This window comes from Rattus norvegicus, chromosome 17 (assembly GCF_036323735.1).
Source record: "Rattus norvegicus strain BN/NHsdMcwi chromosome 17, GRCr8, whole genome shotgun sequence".
Classification (NCBI taxonomy): Eukaryota; Metazoa; Chordata; class Mammalia; order Rodentia; family Muridae; genus Rattus; species Rattus norvegicus.
Window position 1 is genome coordinate 20,004,266 of NC_086035.1, and position 18,271 is coordinate 20,022,536.

Below are 18,271 nucleotides of genomic sequence, written 5' to 3' on the forward strand. Positions count from 1 at the left end.
CTTTCAGGAAGCCTGGGGCTTCATAATAAAGACCCTCGCTATGGACCCATCGGTTATCTACGAACTTACAACAGCAAGATGCTGCTGGTCATTTGAGACAAGTATGCAATAACTTTTGAAATACATTTCCCTGTTCCAAAAGCAACTGTTTCCTTTGTGTACTCCATATTAACTGTGTGGCTGACTCACAGGCCAGGCGGACAGGCCTGTCTACAAACTGTTAACAGGCATCTCAGTCTCTCCGTCCGAGACTTCCCTGCACTGACAGCCTCACTAGACGCAGGCTGGACCCTTCCATTTCTTTTGTGAAGCCAAATGGGTGCTCTATTTTCTTGCCCCTTGCGAGCCCCCGCATGGGTTTCTGTTAACTGGGTAAACAGAGGCAGCTGTCCTGGATTGGCTGTCCATTTGCCAGTCTGGAACACCGAGAATTCTGTGGAACAAAAGGTTGGCTCATTCACGAAGACTGGACAGTGTGGTTCTGGTACCCGAACCCCCAGAGGCTTACTGACTGCCAAATGAGAACAATGAGGTGCTAGACTCATCCGTCCCAGGGTGGGAGATTTTACACCAATCAGCATAGCTGTGAGCTGTGTTACATTTAGTCTCATGGGCATCTTCTACAACATGAATTAAAAATCAAGAAACAGGGTTTTAGAGCAGCTAACACCAACCATCTCCAAAAGAGCCTATAAAATGCACACAGTTACAGAAACCAAAGACCTCTTCCCCAAAGTCTGCTGAGTCAGGGAGCCTGGCTTGTTTTGCTGAGGCTGAATCATGATGATCAGTCTGACCTTGTGACAACAGACAGAGACCTGGGTGATAAGCCCAGGCTACCTGGGAAACAAGTATTGTTAGTTTTTGGTAGGATGAAGGAAATAATTCAAACTGGCAGGCATCCAAACCAGCAGTGGAAATTAAAGGTCCGTAGCTTGTCTAAATAGATCACTGCCCCACACCTCAGGTCTATAACGCCCCTCCAGATGTAATGAGGCTGTTGGTCTCAGAATTCCAATCAGGTCTTCTGGGATACGTTGCTGCTGTCTATGGACCACATCTTGAAAAACTGCTGAACAAGGTCTCAGTGAACTTTCACACACCTCTCTCTCCACACCAACACATGGGGCAGGGGGAGAACTGCACAGGAGACTGTCAGATCTGTGTTCTATAAAGGCCCAAAATTATCTATAATCCAGTAAAAAACATAAATCCTTGGTATGAAATAGATTAAGAGTCAACACCCATACTTGGTCTTGGAGTTCCCCCAACTTTTGGAGACAATGCATACCCTCTTGGGAGGTGCAATTGTGGGAGGTATCAGTACTAAACTGTGGGATTTGGCCCTTACTGCATAGCTATGGCTAGCTTAGAAATCACTATGTAGACCAGGCTAGCCCCAAGTTCTGAGACCCACCTGCCTCTGCCTCATGACTGCTGAGACTGAGCCAACCAGCCACCATGCCAGTAAGTATGACTGATATGACAGGGGATCTGCAATAAAGTGGGTAACTGACCAGAAGAGAGGGAGCAATGTGACAGCAATGAATTAGATATAAATGTGCAAAGCTGAAAGATGGCTCAGCTGGTAAGTGCTTTGCCGTGTATGTGCGCGGTACAGCCAGCAAGCCAGCCACTGCACAAGCTTTTACAGAAAATCTGACAACTTCAAATGATTCCCTTCTTCTGATGAAATGTGGAGCCAGTCACCTACACACAATGACACCTCCTTCCCAGAATATACATGTCTCTTGGAAGCCAACATTTAACCAACAAAGCTCATGGGAAGGAAGACCTTTAAGCATTAATGACGTTCTATCAGCCTCCGGTCACTATGGCTCTCGGCTCTGAGGACAGACTGCCTCAGTCATCTAAGCTGCACACTGTAGGGAAGCACAGGACGTTGTACAGGGACCAGCGTCTCATGTACCACATTAAGAACAAAATCTTCAGCGGACAGCTTTCTATGTCTCTGCTCTGGTGAGGATTCTAGGGACACAGAGACAAATTCTTTAAGACTGAAAGAGAGAAAAAGGAAATGAAACCCAAGGACTCCAAGTATTCTTCCTTGACTAGTTTTTTAATGACAGAAAACCCAATTTTTAGTGCTTAATTAATGTTGGTGAACAGGAAGGATTTACGCTACTTAACAGAAAATGGATGCTTGGACAAGATTAAGTCCTCAGCTCACCCACTAGAGGGAGAGAGTGAGCTTGACAAGGAGCACAGATGTGAGTGGGCGTCATTAAAAAGGAGACTCCAGACAGAAAGCAGGGTCAAAGAGAAGGAACACCTGGGTTCTTATAAGACCGTGATGTACCCACAACACAGGCAACCTGGCAAATGCAAGCTATAAATGGTGCATACAGCCTCTGTAGAGGTAGGGCAAGACCTCTTCATAATACACCCTGCAGGGACAGCACACAGTCCAATGGTTGGATGAAATGAGCCCCATACAGCCGGAACAGCATTCTGGAGGTGTGGCTTTGCTGGAGGAAGTAAGTATACAACCTGGATTGTGCTTTGAGGTTTCAGAAGCTCAATCTAGGCTCACCCATGAGGCTGACTTACTCAGCCTGCCAATCTAGATGTACAATTCTCAGCTACCAATCAAGCACCATATCTGCCTGCATGTTGCTTCCCACAGTGAAAATAATGGACTAAACCTCTAAACTGTAAGCCAGCCCTAATTAAATGCTTTTCTTTATAAGAGCTGCAGTGATCATGGTGTCTAGTAACAGAAATAGAAAACCTACCTTTTGTAAAGCTTTTTTCCTAATTTTATTTTCCAGAATTGACATTCTGAATCCTTTGGCCCCTGAGGGACCGGGCCATTTAGGTTCTGTACACTTCCACAGAAAGCATCCTGTGACCCTGCACGTCAGCTATCTTCCCAAGAGCACCAGGAGACTGGTCATGAAGACAGCAACTTCCTCCTCAGTGTTACAGCTTAACCTCGCCAAAAACAGTAAGACATAGTTGGTGTGACCAAATATCCCTGACTACTAATCACATACAACTATGAATTTCATTGACTCTCCTGGCAAACTAGTATTTCAAACGCTTTCTGAGGGGTCAGGTAATGCTAGCAATCAGTAGGCTGAGGTAGGAGGACTGTCACATGTTCCAGGCTATTTTGAGCTATACAGTGAGACCTTCTCTCTCTCTCTCTCTCCTGATAACCCCAAACATTTGGCAATACCACATCAGCTAGCATCTGTTGTATTTAATGAAGGCCATATTGCAGAATAGGAACAGATATCAAACATCTACCACACACTCTGTTCCAAAGGCTTGTGATGATATTGGATGGAGTGCTGACCACAAACCCTGCATACAAAGAGAAACACAGAAGTGTGCGGTCACACATTCTCAGTCTCGGGACCCAGGACCTTGAAGAAGAGCAGTAACTACCACCATCTGCTACTATTCCCTAGTGCTTTTCCTGTCAGAACGGTGCCTACCCCAGAGCAGGATAGACTTTGCACTGCTCAGCAACACCCCTTTCAAATCACAGCCACCACACGGCATCTCCTACAATCTACTTTGAAGGTAAAGGTCGGAGTTTCCTGCAGACACTTGAATCCAATCATTTATAGCAAGAGATTATAAAGGGATCTATGGTCTGGTTAACTGATTTTATCTTGAGAGCACTATCTGATGGTCACGCATTTATTCTTTCATTTCTCACAAGGTCCCTATGGAGAGAGAGGGTTGGTATGATAACCTCAAATTCGACAATAAAGTCAGGAGGTGAAGATCCCATCCCCAAGGCTCCTGGAGATCAGGGTCATAGCAAAATTCAGACTTGAAGATCTAAGTTATTACCTCTAATAGACCTGGGAAAGACTCTAGATATCTGCCGTATCCAAACCAAGAACAGAAGCCACGACTGGCAGCACACAGGAGCGTCAGCGCACTCCATGATGGGTTCTGTGTTGGGCTGAATGAAAGGGGCCTATAGTAGGCTCATCTATTTGAAGATTTGATCCCTAGTTGGTGGATGTTGGGAAGGTTTAAGAGGGGTGACTTTGTTGGAGTAGGAGTTTGAATGGGAAAAGGCTTTGAATATCAAAGGCCAAGGACATACGCAGTGCCACTCTCTGCCTACTGAGGAACAAGCTAAGGCTCTCAGTTGCATCCTCAGCAGCATGTGGCTGTGCACCACCATGATCCCTGCAACGGTGATGAGGGTTAACCCTCTGAAGCTGGAAGCCCCAAATTAGATACTTTTACTTTAAGAGTGACCTTGGTCATAAAACCTAGTCACAGCAATAGTCCACTTCAAGATTAGGCAGTATGTACCCACCATGGAACAGGGGCAAAAACAACCCAGGCCAAAGGTACAGGATGTACACCTCCAAGCTACACCTCACGCTGACATGAATTACTGCTGAGATATGGCGTGCTGAAGTAGACCCATGATTAATGGAACGGAGCAGCAATGGTCCTAGGGAAATTTAAAATAAACCACGAGCCACTCTCATGAATCTCTGGGGCAAGAAGTAAATAATCTGGAGATACAAACTAATTTCTAGTCTTAAGGTGACTTGTTAATTAGGAGCCGAAGAGTCAGCTCAGTGGTTAAGTAAGAGCACTGACACTCTTCAAGAGGACCCAGGTTCAATTCCCAGGATCCACAAAGTAGTTCACAACTGTCTGTAACTCCACTTCCAGGGTATTCGACATCTTAACACAGATACACATGCAGGCAAAACACAAATTCACATAATTCTTTAAAAAAATTATGAAAAGATGACCTGTGCTTTGTATTAGTATAGGACTTTACAATCAGACTGGGAAACAGTATTTTACATGCCTGCGTCACTAGAAAGCATAACTGGTCTGTCTGTCTAGGGTCAGTATCTATCTCATCTTGTGCCCCAAACTAAGCAGTATTCAGCTTGGTCTCCATGGCTGCCTTGTCTGCCCTCAACGGGAGAGAAAGTACCTAATAGGCCAGAGCTAGATGTGCTGGGATGGGGTGATGCCTTGGGGGTGGGGGTCCCTCTCAGAGGAGAAGGCAAGGGCGGGGCAGCATTTGGGGTGTGGAAACTGTGTAAGCTCAAACTGTCCAGGGAAGAAAGAGGCCAGAGCTGGATCCTCCCAGGGTGAAAGGGGCTCCTCAATGTAAAGGCATGATGACCCCCGCGCTATCTTCACCTTGAGCAATGAGCTGGGCACCGCGTGCAATAATACCAGCGAGCCCTCCCTTCACTGACAGTTACCTACCTGTTTCCGTGAATCCTGAGCCGAGCGATGTGAAGGGGGAGGCTGGTGGCTGGCGGCGAGCCCCTTGGTCGAGGAGCCCGCAGGCGGGTTGGCTGTGGGCTGAGCCACTGAAGCCTGCTCCCTCCGGCCATCAGCCCTGTGCTCACTGTGCTTCTCCTTCCCGGGCGTGGCCTCTCTGCCTCTGTGTTTCTGAGCAGGTTCCTTCTCCCGTGCTGACCTGTTGGAGCCATTGAAAACTAGAAGAGGAGGAGAAGGGGATAGGACGTTACTACCTTGAGCAGAGGAGCCAAGCCATGTAACTATTCAACCATTCTCAGGGAAATGGGTAGCACTCAAATGTTTAAGAACATGCAATGAGAGAAAGCTGATTGAAAACACTTAATATATCCTAAGAACTATTTATTTCCTATATCTTGTTTAATCCATCCATAAACTCCCTACTGTAGGCAGTAAGTCATAGTGGCTCGTACCTAAAACCCAGGAAGCAAGACAACCCTAAAATCAAAACCGGTTTGAGCTACACACAAAGTTCTAGGACATATTGAAATTGTCTCAAAAATTTGTCTTAAAATTTGAAAACTATAGAAAATTTTCTTCAGAGATTATCAACAGTACTAAACCTGAAGGTGACCTTGTATTTCCTCAGCTTACAAGGGGACTGGGTCATGGAAAAGCTTGTGTGAGCAGAGTATGTAACATCAGGAAGAAAATGAACTAGAGACATGCAGAGCTTAGCCTCAATCATCTCTCAGTATGGGAGCACGGGCAGATTGCTGAATTCGCTCATTCCTAGCAGCACCAGACCAGACTGGATATTACATCGCTAGCCCAGCTTCATGTCTAGGACCATCTGAATGTGGTCACAGTCTAAGACCAAACCCACCTGGATATCACTAGAAGGCCTTAAGGCCGTCTGAAGGCACACATGTGAGGCCTGCAGAGCTACGCTGCAGATGGTCAGTCAGTGAGGCATGTGGTTGCTCTTAAGGAGGTGGGGCTAATCCATGCCTATCTGTCCAGTACTAAACTCAGAACCAGCAATCGGTTCCCTAGATAAGTTACACTTATATTAGTAATCATTTATCAATCATAAATGTGTAACCTAATATCCTTTCAACTATCAGGTGAAATCTTTAGAATCATTAATCTGTTTCCTAAAACCCAAAAGCTAAGTGTTCTCAGCGAGCCTCTGAAATCGTGAGGTTTTCTTGTGTTGTTGGAACCTGCCTATCTCAACTCCTCACCAACATGTTGGTAGGACTATTTCTTGATTCTTTTATGGCAGGGTCTCACTGTAGAGATGTGACCTTGAACTCACAAAGGCGTGCCTGCCTGCCTCTGCTTCAGAACACTGGAATTAAAAGGTATAAGTCCCCACCCAAGCAGGGCTGTCTTTCGTTTTGTAACTATGAAGGTCACTGTACCCAGCTGCCAGCAGAGGGTCACCTATATATAACAAGAAGATGAAGATGAAGCCACACTTTCTTTTCAAACCCTTCACACAGCCGAAACCTCTCTACACTACCCACCCCACCCCAGAACTCCTCTCTTCATATAGGTAGTAGAATGGCAAACCATCAACGCTTGTTCTAACCTTCACAAAGAGAAGCCCTTCAACTGACACATACCTTCTGAGCTGCAAGCATTTCTGTCATTTGTCCCTGGAACTGGAGATGTAGACTAGGTTGCCCTCAAACTCAGATACAGGCTTAAAGCATGACACGTTGCTCAGCGTCACCATGTACGGCATCATCATACTAATTCTGTATTATTCTGGTGCCATGCTTGCTTTTAAAATGTCAAGTCTCTTTGACTTCATGTTTAAGAAGCTCTCACCCCCATGCTGGAGATTGCTAACATATTTTCTTTTTCCCTCCTCACATCTTTGAAAATTATGTTTATGGTTCTTGTTTGCTTCCAGACGCTCAGGCAAGAGACAGGTGCCTAATTTAAGTATCAAAAACAGCTCACCTCCAAGTTCTCCCAGCATCCCCGAGTCTCTGCCTAGCAAACCCTACCCCCAACTCTTCTTTTTTATATAATGCGGACAGACATTTTGGTCTTTTCCACCCCTTTCTCTTCCCTCCCTTTCCATGGAGACCTTCCCTGGGGCCAGTGAACTCGCCTGCCTCTGAGATCACCTTCCCAATAAAACTGCATTTGGCTTGAAATGGCTCATTTCTCTGGCAGACAAATAACCTACCAGTTATGATACATTATGATACACAGATTTATGATTTATGCTCAATATCCTCAACATTTTTACTGATTTTGTGAGAACATCCATTTTGGATCTGCTTTCTATGTGTACAGATTCAGCACTGTGAACTCAAGTCATGTTGACAAACAGCTCTCCATAGCTCACAATGTTTCCAAAATTACACCAATCTAACTTTGATTCTAAGCCTTTCCTCATAATTTAATACTTCTGCACAGCACAGGATCCACATTTCTCACATCTGGATTAACTGTGCGCAGCAACCTCAAAGGTCTTTCGAGGACCAGAATTGTATATATTCAGACAGAATTTGGATGCAGAAACAAAGGTGTCTTACTGCTCCTCTATTGGACAAGATGCTACTAGATGAAGGGAAATGGAGCAGCTATAATGGCTGCATTTACTCTCGGTGTAAGTAAGTAGCCACTGTCAGAAGCCATCTGCAGCTTACAGCTGCCTGAGACAAATGAAAATATTGTCTGTGAGGAGTCCACATCAAGGTGACCAATCGTCAAGATGCTCACTAATGTCCTATAGCAAAGAACATGGCTCCTTTACTCACAGCAGCTGTCCTCAACTCCCAACATCCCGAACTCTGCTGCCTTACGTACTTCCCCTCAGACTAACCGTTCCCAGTATATACTTCTTTAAGCAATACTTTTATAGTTACTACTTTCCGAGAGATTCTCTGGGTTTATCCTCTTCAGAGCAGTAGTATTTAAAGTCCAATTCCTGGCTCAGGTATTTCTTACTAGGCATGTGATCTAATTCTTGGATTTCTCATTTGGAGGGGATAACATGTTCCTGTAGACAGGTCTTCAGGAAAAGTCATCACCATGTTGAAAGGGCAATGGCCCGAGCAAGCTCCACCATAGGAGTTCATTAACTCTGCCACATTTACCACTCTGCATAAACCTCAACACACCTACAATTTAACCCCAGATTCTACCCGATTTGATACTACCACAGACTATGGTGAACTTGTCTGTTACCTGTCCAAGCGTGTGTGTGTGTGTGTGTGTGTGTGTGTGTGTGTGTGTGTGTGTGTGTGTGTGTGTGTGTGTGTTGGGGAAGAAAAGATATACTTATCTCTTACTACAGTGACAATTCAAGGTGGGGAAAAAAAAAGTTTGGGAATTGGGTTAGTTGTGCATGGCCTAAAGTCTAAACTACGAATATCACACTACTTTGTAAATGAGTGAACCGTGCGTGGTCAAAAACCAGGTCTAAGATGTGGATAGACAGCAGTGTCTTCCTGACCTAGAAAAGGAAGGTCCTCCCCTGCCTGAAATTAAAGGGGAGAGGCACAATCCTATGATTTCAATAGAATAGACTTTGAGGTCTTTCAATTACTAATGCCAAAGGCTGGAAAGCAAAACCCTGGAGCCAGAGCTGAAGGTGTGCAGGGTTGGGGGCAGGTCAGTGCCATTAACACACTTATGCCTGCTAACAAGTATTTTAATAAGATGTCCTAGGAAAGAGGAATGAAACTCTGATTTGCAAACAAAAGACACTTTTCAAATGAGCTTGCTGTAACCCTCATGCTATTTTATAGCACCAATATACACCAACACCAAACATAACCAAAAAGTCATACCATGTGTTAAATGAGAAGAAAGGAGTGATTGGGAAAAGACGACAAAGCCAAGGACAAGGTATATTTTGTACTCAACAGCTCATTAATTTTAAGTGTCGTGGGAACCTGCCAGTTTTATTCCTCCAAGTAATTATCTTTTGTCTTAATTTGTAAGATTTTCAAGAAAGGAAGAGAAGGGAAAGAGAGGTTAAAAAAAGAAAACTCCACTTTCTGTGAGCATGAGACAGAAAGGCATCGGTGTAAAGAAGTTCTTTATACACTGTCCCCAATTAAAAGAAATAATTGGCCTAGTATCTTTAGGCACCCATCATAGCGAGCCATATTAGGAAACTGTATTGTCCTGGGATACAAACAGCTTTCCGTTAATGAACAGAGAATGATATATTGATTTGTATACACTTACTCTGAACGTTAAATGCTCTATAGACAAGTGTTTTCACACCATAACAAAGTCTTTAAACCCTCAGGTTGATATTTGATTGAAGGTCACTTCATTCTCAAAAGGGAAAGATTTCCATCAAATGAGGAGTAAAAAGAAGTTTCTTTAGCTATGTCTTTGCGTGCAAGGATAAGCTTTGAGGTGGAAAGCTTCATTTCCACGAGGAAATTCGCATTTATAGCTCCCTGGGGTCCAACATGAACGGTGCTGTCCATGAGCTCGGTTCAAACCTGGAGCTCTCAGCAGGTTTAAGGTAACCTCTAAAAGGGTTATGTAAATAAAACCGGCACATACAAGGAAAGGTCTCAGATTTGGATTTCCAGTTCCCTGATTTACCAACACATCTATGCCCAATTCCCTCAAGGATATAAACCAGCTGCCTCCCTCATCTGCTGAAGTATTTTGCATCAAGTATATAGAAAGTCTTATGTTCTATGCACATATCACAAGGGTGATCTTTTTTAACGTTCTTGCTACCCTAGCAAAGATGCACATTTGACAAAAAAAAAAAAAATTAGTTTCTTTTAAAGAGTGCTGACAAAGTCAACAACCTGGTCTCACATCCTATCTTAGTAATTACTCCTAATGAGCAGGACAAATGGCAGGAGGCAAGTCGTTATTAGGTGTGTAGTAAAAGAGCGTGTCTGATATTTGTTACTCCACCTTTTGAGACTACTCCCTGTCTCACATGCAAGCTGATGCGAATGATTAAGAAGTCCAGAACAGGGCTGGAGAGATGGCTCAGTGGTTAAGAGCACCCGACTGCTCTTCCAGAGGTCCTGAGTTCAACTCCCAGCAACCACATGGTGGCTCACAACCATCTGTAAAGAGATCCGATGCCCTCTTCTGGTGTGTCTGAAGACAGCTACAGTGTACTTATATAGAATAAATGGATAAATCTTTAAAAAATCTTTAAAAAAAGAAGAAGTCCAGAACGGCTACCCTGAAACCTGGGCCTGCCTGCAGAAGAACAGCAGGTGAGCTGGAAAGAATAGACACAGAAGCCTTTAGGACCGAACAGATACAGGTCAAGTTAACAAGAACAATATCCCTGACAAATACCACTCCTTTAAATAAGGTGTGAGGAAGAGTCGCTGTAGAGGAAAACATTGAGTGTACTACAGGAAGTAAAGAGACCCACGATAAGCGTGTGATACAAAGCCAGGCATTTAATGTTAGCTTCTTCGTGTTATTGCAAGGTGTCCTGACCTGAGTAAGGCACTGGCCCCAGCAATTGGCTGACTTGTTACTGTACAGATGCTGTGCTCCCCTGGACGCAATTCAATGTTGAGCTTCCACTGTCAGAAACAACGGGACAGTCGGCCAGCCTGTGGGTACTCTAACTTGGTTTGCCTTGGCCAGAAACAACTCAGTAGTTAACCCAGGCTAACTAAAAGCAGGCAGACTAGTAAGGACAGTTCCTTTGCTCATCATTATTAGAGCCATCACCAAGCCAAAATGATTCACCCTGATCAAGTTATAACGGTTACTGTATCTGCAACACCAGACTGGGATGGCATCTCACTCAAAAGATAGTTATTCTAAGAGGGGAGAAATGTGTGTGGTTTGGTTTGTATTAATTATCCTTCTGCCCACAACACACAAGGCCGTGTTCTACAGCTCTAACTGGCCTGGAACTTACAATGTCTCTCAAGTGCTCTTGTGTGCTCAAGAGTCTATATACAAGAATTAATGTATGGAAAACTTTTAACATCACCATTTGCTTTCCACTGTCCAAAGATCTAAAAATGGGAATATATTATGGGCAATGATGTAAGATAACTATAGAGCAGGATATATTAGTCATTTGAATATATTTGTTACCAATGTTACAAGTAACTCATGATATCAAGTTTTAATGGTTCTTAATATAATTTTGTATAGTCAGGACCACAGAAACACCATAAACCAAATTGAACGGTTTGTCCCTGTTTCCTGGTCCTGATGAGCCCTGGCCTGGACAGCCATTTCAAAGTATTAGCCTTCATCAAAATACCAAAACGACCATGGGGAGGACCTGCTGTGCAGAAAGACTTCTGCATTTCACTCAAGAAAACAGGTAAGACTCATGCATTATTCACAAAAGGGATGGAGCATTAACTTGTAAAGAACAGATTAATAGTGATTCTACAGTTCGGGATTTTATAAAACTTCACATTCAAGAGATAATGTGTTCTAAAAGGGCAGACACAACTGAGGTAATGATAAGAATTCTGGCTCACCTTGAACTTAAATAAATAATCACAACACTGAAATGTGGAGAAAGACACTGAAATGTGGCCATCTATAATGTAAGACAAAGGATAAATAACATTTTCAGAATAAAAATACAAACCTAGAAAAAAATGGCTTTCAAAATGCAGAAGACTCAATAAAATCCACATACACACATGGAGAGTTCAGTGGTAGAATGCTTGCCTAGAACAAGGCAGAGTTCAATCCACAGTCTGGCTAAAACAAAACAGGCAGAAGTAAGTAATTCTTGGGCAGGAGATGTGATGGCATCTGCCTATTATCCCAAGCTGTTGGCAGATAAAGGCAGAAGACTCAGAGTTCAAGGCAGCCTACAAATAAGGTACCCTCAAAGCCCTGGGCTACATGCACAGGCAGGACATGCACCTGTCAACTGCACACTGGTACTTCTTGGGGCTGAGGTAGAGCAGGACAGCCACCAAGGCTGAGGGAGAGTGTTATCAGCAATAACAATGGCAAACAGATTCCATGTTCCAGGCTCATATGGACAAGAGCAACATCAGCCTCCTGGACCCCCAATGCCATCCATGATGCAAGGCCAATTTCTGGACCCAGTGTACGTTAAAGTACTTTGGTTTTGCCTAGAAACTTGCCTGGATGAAATAGAGAAGCTGGTAGAGAAACAAAGGCAAACCATGGGTCAGGTACAGTTTGTCTTCATGGTGGTCCCCACTAAGAACAATGTGACAGTCACTGCCTGGTAGTTACTGGGTCTGACGCGTGTTAAACAGCATGTGATGCAGCCTCCCAATTCTGTCTTTAAGGGAATATGCAATAACAGAGGTGTATCTGAGACAGGAAGAACTGGCTTTAATGGACTAAACTTCAAGGCTGTTCAAATAAACACCGAGAATCCATCAATGTTTATCCAGGTTGACAAGTGATTTTCAAAAAAAACTTTTTATGCCTTTGGGAATAGCAAGACTTGAATAACTGAAGATTGTCCTTAAGGCAGGTCCAAAAAAAGCTGCAATTACGTAGTTTCGAGCAGTTTAGTGTATAATATTCATATTAAAAACACACTGAAAGACGGTATACAGTAAAATACAATGTGCTTCTTCTACCTGTCAGGGTATTTTGGTTAGGGACTTAGGACAATCCTAAGGCATAAGAACACAAAATAAGAGCTGCCTTCAACTTGTTTAAAATCATACCAAGAGCCAGGCACATTATTTAGTCTCAGATGGTTCTATTGGTTGTAGTTTTAAGTTACACATCTTATAACTCACTCACAGAGCTCTCCTCCACCCCAGGAGGAGCCCCATAACCTGAAACTTCTTTCCACAACTGTACCTCTTCTTTGAATCAAGTGTTTTGGAACAGAAAAATTGTGGCCTCAATAAATCAATACCTGGCAGTGTCATGTGGCTACAAGAAAGTACCAGAGCAAGAAGAGGCTCTCCCCGTCCCTGGGTACTCCCTTAGGAGCTGTCAAAACAACACCACCACCAATCAATCTGGGATCCCCACACTGACTGAGTGTGCGCTTGGGAGCATGAGAAGAACCTGGGATCAGAGGGTTAAGCTGGCAGCAACTCCAGGAGACCTACATTTTATACCTCACAAAGCAGTTGAGGTACGGTAGACAATGTCAGGACTCAGCAGTGCCTGCTAATCCTCAGATAATTCTCAGTACATGCCAAGGCATTGAGGCACATAAACTTAGAAATCTCTTATCCAATCTAGGAAGTCCAGATTTTTGACCCAATTATGGGACAGAGGCAAATGTGGTATATCTAAACAAACAAAACCTAAGGACAGGACAGGTGGCATCTTTCAAAGAACCATCTAAGGAGACAATTTTAGAAGTGGCTTGGCTTCTAAAGCATATTTTAGTTACAAGTGGTCTGTTAACAAACAATGTCTCAAATGTGGTGGGGTGTTAGGAAGAACTGCTCCTCCTTCACCTATAATCGTTTGCCTTACCAGGCAATGCGTAACTGCCACATGCTGAAGAGAGATGCAGAGGTTGTCTCATGGCCACCTGCTGTTGGACCAGCATTCGGCCAGGCAAAGACCCTGGCCCTGCTTCTCAAAAGGACCACCACTCCAGATAGAGGAGGGATGACAATACATGAATACAGGACGCTGGTCCAAACGATTGCCTTTTAGTCGACATATATGCACTTGGTATAAGCTGAAAGCAATTAATTCATTCCTCCTGAGAAATAGCCACTTGCAGAGAATGATGTACAGAGAACAGAATAATCCTTCCCGGTTTCTTTAAAGGAAGAAAGAAGACATTTGACTAATTTAACTAATGAACTCCTGCCAAGTTATTCTGTAGAAGGTCACAAAGGGTTTGCCAAGGCAACAATATTGAGGAAAAGCCAAATTCATCACAAACTCATCAATTCCTCATCTACTCCACTTAACACTACGTGTTAAAACAGGAAAAGAATAAAACAATTAGGAATACTTTCCAAACCCTAAAAAATTCTAAATTTTAACTTTTATAATAAAGACATACTTAGTAATTTGATTTTATTATATATTTCCACTGTTCACATCATCTGAGAGTCTATATATGAAATATTACTTTAGAAACAGATAAGCTATCAAAATGAAAATCCCTGGAGTCACTATTTGTTATGATAACCCTTAAGTTGCAACCAAAGAATCAGGTGATGCTGTCTGTACAAGTCATTCCAAACTGTGTATTTTACCCAGTAAGTCCCTTTCAATTAGGATATACTATAGCTTATGAAGTACTTGTGAGCTGCGCACTTGTGCAATGTTTTCATAATAAAGCCAGCTGAATCCTGTAGGATGTTAGGGCCCAGATTCTTAATCTAAGATTGCTGACCCGCTCATCCCTAAGAAGAGGTGCAAAGACACCTGGCTGTTCTCTCTAGCCAGTACACAAGAGACTTGTGTCCAACAGTCACTCCAGAACTCCACTTCCCAGACATAGTCAATCAGGAAAAGGGACTGTCTGTTCACGTACCAGATTTTTTAAAAATAAAAGTAAAGATAAAATTCTTCTGCACTAAACTGTGTTCCCTGCCTTTATCTCTGCATCCCAGTGAGTTTATCCATCCACACAGATCACAAATGTCTCAACACTAGAGCATACAAAGAGAGCTGACAAGAAAACCAATAGAAACGTGTGAAAAGCAGCATGCTTGCCCCAATTTGTCTCTTACAAGAGTCAACAAATCTGAGGGATCATCTGGTACACAGTGACAAGAATCTTACCCAGCATCTTCCTGCTAGAAAAAATTCTAAGTGAGCATGTGAAGCCTTACACTAGCTTTCCTTTTTCACTTCATCCATGAGGGGACCAGGGCTGCCCTCAGTATTTCTGCTGTCAATACCCAATGCATCTGTCTGACTAAGCAGGTAATAATCCCTTAGACTTCCCTGATTCTTGCACTGTCACAGCCCATCAGGTCCTTGCAAGGAGGCACACGACTGCATGTTTGAAATCCCAGGCTCTTATCAGTGCACTCTTGGGTAGAATCCCACAGCCCTCTCACCCCTTACAATTCACCCACGCACTGGAACCTGAATGGCTACTGAAAGCAGCTATCTCAGTCATTGTTTCCATGACGGAGCCTAGACAATGGATCTGTGGGTAAAGACACTTATCCCACAATACAAGCTGACTGGCCGAGTTCACTCAACAGGACACAGAGAAAGGTATGGAACTCTGATTCCACAGTTTTGCTCTGACCTACATTCATGTGTGATATAATAATAATAATAGATTACACAATCACATAGAATATCTTCATTTTCATCTAGAATACTTTTGGGCTGAAGTACTAAGGTCATTATTCATTAAGAGTCTAGTACCTGAATTACCCTTTAAATAAAAAAAAAAAATCTGTCTGAAACCCTTCAAATTTTTTCTCAGCTTTCACCCAAAGCCTGGCTCACAATGCCCCTTATAAGCCTCAACAGTGAACCTACCATGCCCGTTGTGTACATGCTTATGGGATTTTCCTTTCCTGGGGGTTGACTGGCACGAAGATGAAGCATTGTTGGTGGCTGTTTTGACATCTTCTGTCTCATCATCTTCCTCCTCGACATCCTCCTCATCCTGAGAGCTTCCAAAATATACCATACTGTTGGGCAGCGCAGGAGAACCTGATGGGTTAACATACGTAGTTCATCAAAACCAATCTTGACATCCACCCCTTCCAGAAGGAGTAATGCAAAGGGGATAGGACCCTAATTGCATGCTGATCGCATAAAACAAAACCATTCACCACTGCTAGGTGCTACCACTTCTTACATTTATTTTCCCGCATGAAGAATAACCTAACCCAATTTATATCCTTTACCACTTTCAAACAAAAATTCCCCAGAAGGACATAAAAACATAAGAATCTTATCTTATTCCCACAGAAAACAGACCACAAACATCAGCAAGGAATGAATGACTCAATGTGAGTAAAAGGAAAACACCACCCATGATGTTAAATGCACCGTGCATTTATATTAAAACATGGAAATAAGAGAGAAATCAATTATTGATGAGGGAGGAAGAGGGAACTGAACTGCCTTTTTAAGATCACTCTATTAACTTAATATAATGGTCAGGTGTAGACTTTGCCCTCCCTCCACAACACCTTAAATATTTACAAACTACTCTGAAGTTATATAGTAGAATGAATATATATAATATTAAAATAAGTTCCTTGGGCTAGAGACATGGCTCAGTAGTTAAGCAAACTATGCAGAGAACCAACCACACTCCTCCTTTTACATTCTGGCCTCTTTTCTCAGGTATTGCCTTCTTCATAGTAAAAATAAAAAGGAAGGTCACGTCCAATACTTTTCCCTTATAATCATCCTGAGGGAAATACAATGTAAAAATTGGTATACTTTCTGGAACCAGAAGCTATTAAAAAAAATGCAAAGATAACAACCTTGGGTTCTTTCCCCATTACCCAGCACCAAGTACCAGCAGATAACATTTGGATAACTTCCCCATGAATATCACAAAAGGAAATCTCAGCTCAATGGCCAAAAGCATCTGCTACTCTTACACAACCCAAGTTCTATTTGCAGCATACATATACTGAGGCTGGCAACATTTCTTTAAGGATGTGGTTGCCTCTCATGGACTCCAGGAGCAGTAGGCACTCAAATGATGCCCAGACATATGCCACAAATAAACAAGGCTTCCTTTTCTAACTTGAAAACCGCAAAAGGAATAACTAGGCAAATCGCTTTCCTCTTTTCTTTGCTTAAAAACATTCCTAATTAACACCAATAGTCAAATTCCCAAGTGCTGGAGGCAGGAGGGCCATCATGAGCTGATTCAAAGCCATCATAGGCTACATGAAATCTGGGGGAAGAGGATAGAGGAGTTGGAGGTTAGGGGAGTGGGTGGGATGATGAACCACTGCACTCCAATTAAATTATCTGACATTTACTTTTGCAACCTAATGCCAGAGGGATGCAGGCTACCAAAAGACCCCAGTGAAGCTGCATGTGGCCGGACAAAAGTTATTCCTGGCTTTGCTTTGGTTTTTGTTTGTTTTGTTTTGTTTTGATTGACCTTTTCTCAATATCACTTAGAATCAGATTCTTGACTGGAGGAAGATTCTGAAATCTGACACTGGCTTTGAAGAGCCACTTCTCAAATAAGAGTAAAGAAAGTGAGATAAAAAATAAGAATAGAAAATAGCCACATTTCCTGTGCTGCTAGTCCTACACAGCTCTACACCAGGGGCTTCTTAGAAACTTGGCCTCCAGCTGCAGATTTCAGCCACTAGCAGTGACAAGTCATCAAGGGATCCAGACATCAGCCTCCCCTCTATCAACCACCCTTTCAATTACCACAAGAGAGCCCCCTTAAGTTGGATATAGCCTGCATTTCAGGACAGTACTAATACTTCCTTATTTAGGAGAAGGCACTCAGGAACACCAAGCATCTCATATAGAAAGCAGACACAGACTTCTTCATTATGGGCTGGCCCTTGAATCTGTGCGTGTCATTAACCTCTCTGTCAGACTGACATAAGAAACACTAGTCTTGTGATGCATTCTCCCCTCCGAAACTAGGAATCTCGTCCTGAATCTTGCTGCCCTGCTCATCTGCAAGTTAACAACCTGGTAACCAGACCAAAAACTCCACTCCAGAATGACCGAAAATATCCATAAAGAGCTAAACAGTCAAGGCATGAAGATACGCAGTTCAGAAAAGTACCCTCCTTTCCTACTTACTGACCTAGGACGTCTGGGTCTCTCTTTTACGCGCAAAATGTTTAGAGGAGTAATCTCAGAAAACAAATTTCAAATGTTCAATGCAGGTATGAATCCATACCACTGGTGCTAAGGAAAATCATTCATTCTTCAGTACAAAAAGGCCCGTCCCTTCCTGAGCAAGAACTTTGTTTCATTATAAACCTTTTATAAACCTGTGGATCGAGGCACATAGGGGAGGGAACCGAGAACAGGGAGGCAAATCTGGGAGAAAGGCAATTCCTAACAAAAACATTCTGGTGATGACGATGGTGGTGGTGAGCGAATTCCTCCCAGGGCAGGACTCACCCACTGCAAAGGTACAGCAATGACA

At 43.1% G+C, this 18,271-nt stretch overlaps 1 protein-coding gene across 10 annotated transcripts in view; it reads right to left on the minus strand.

The window, feature by feature from the left end:
* Jarid2 (jumonji and AT-rich interaction domain containing 2) overlaps window positions 1–18,271 on the minus strand; it is a 180,382-nt gene that overhangs the window by 21,049 nt on the left and 141,062 nt on the right. For all 10 annotated transcript variants that reach the window (XM_039096474.2, XM_017600709.3, XM_017600710.3 and 7 more), the window contains 2 exons: window positions 15,655–15,831; window positions 5,233–5,468 (listed from right to left, as the gene is read on the minus strand). In XM_039096474.2, coding sequence (XP_038952402.1) covers window positions 5,233–5,468; window positions 15,655–15,831 — 413 coding nt within the window. The remainder of the gene's footprint in view (window positions 1–5,232; window positions 5,469–15,654; window positions 15,832–18,271) is intronic.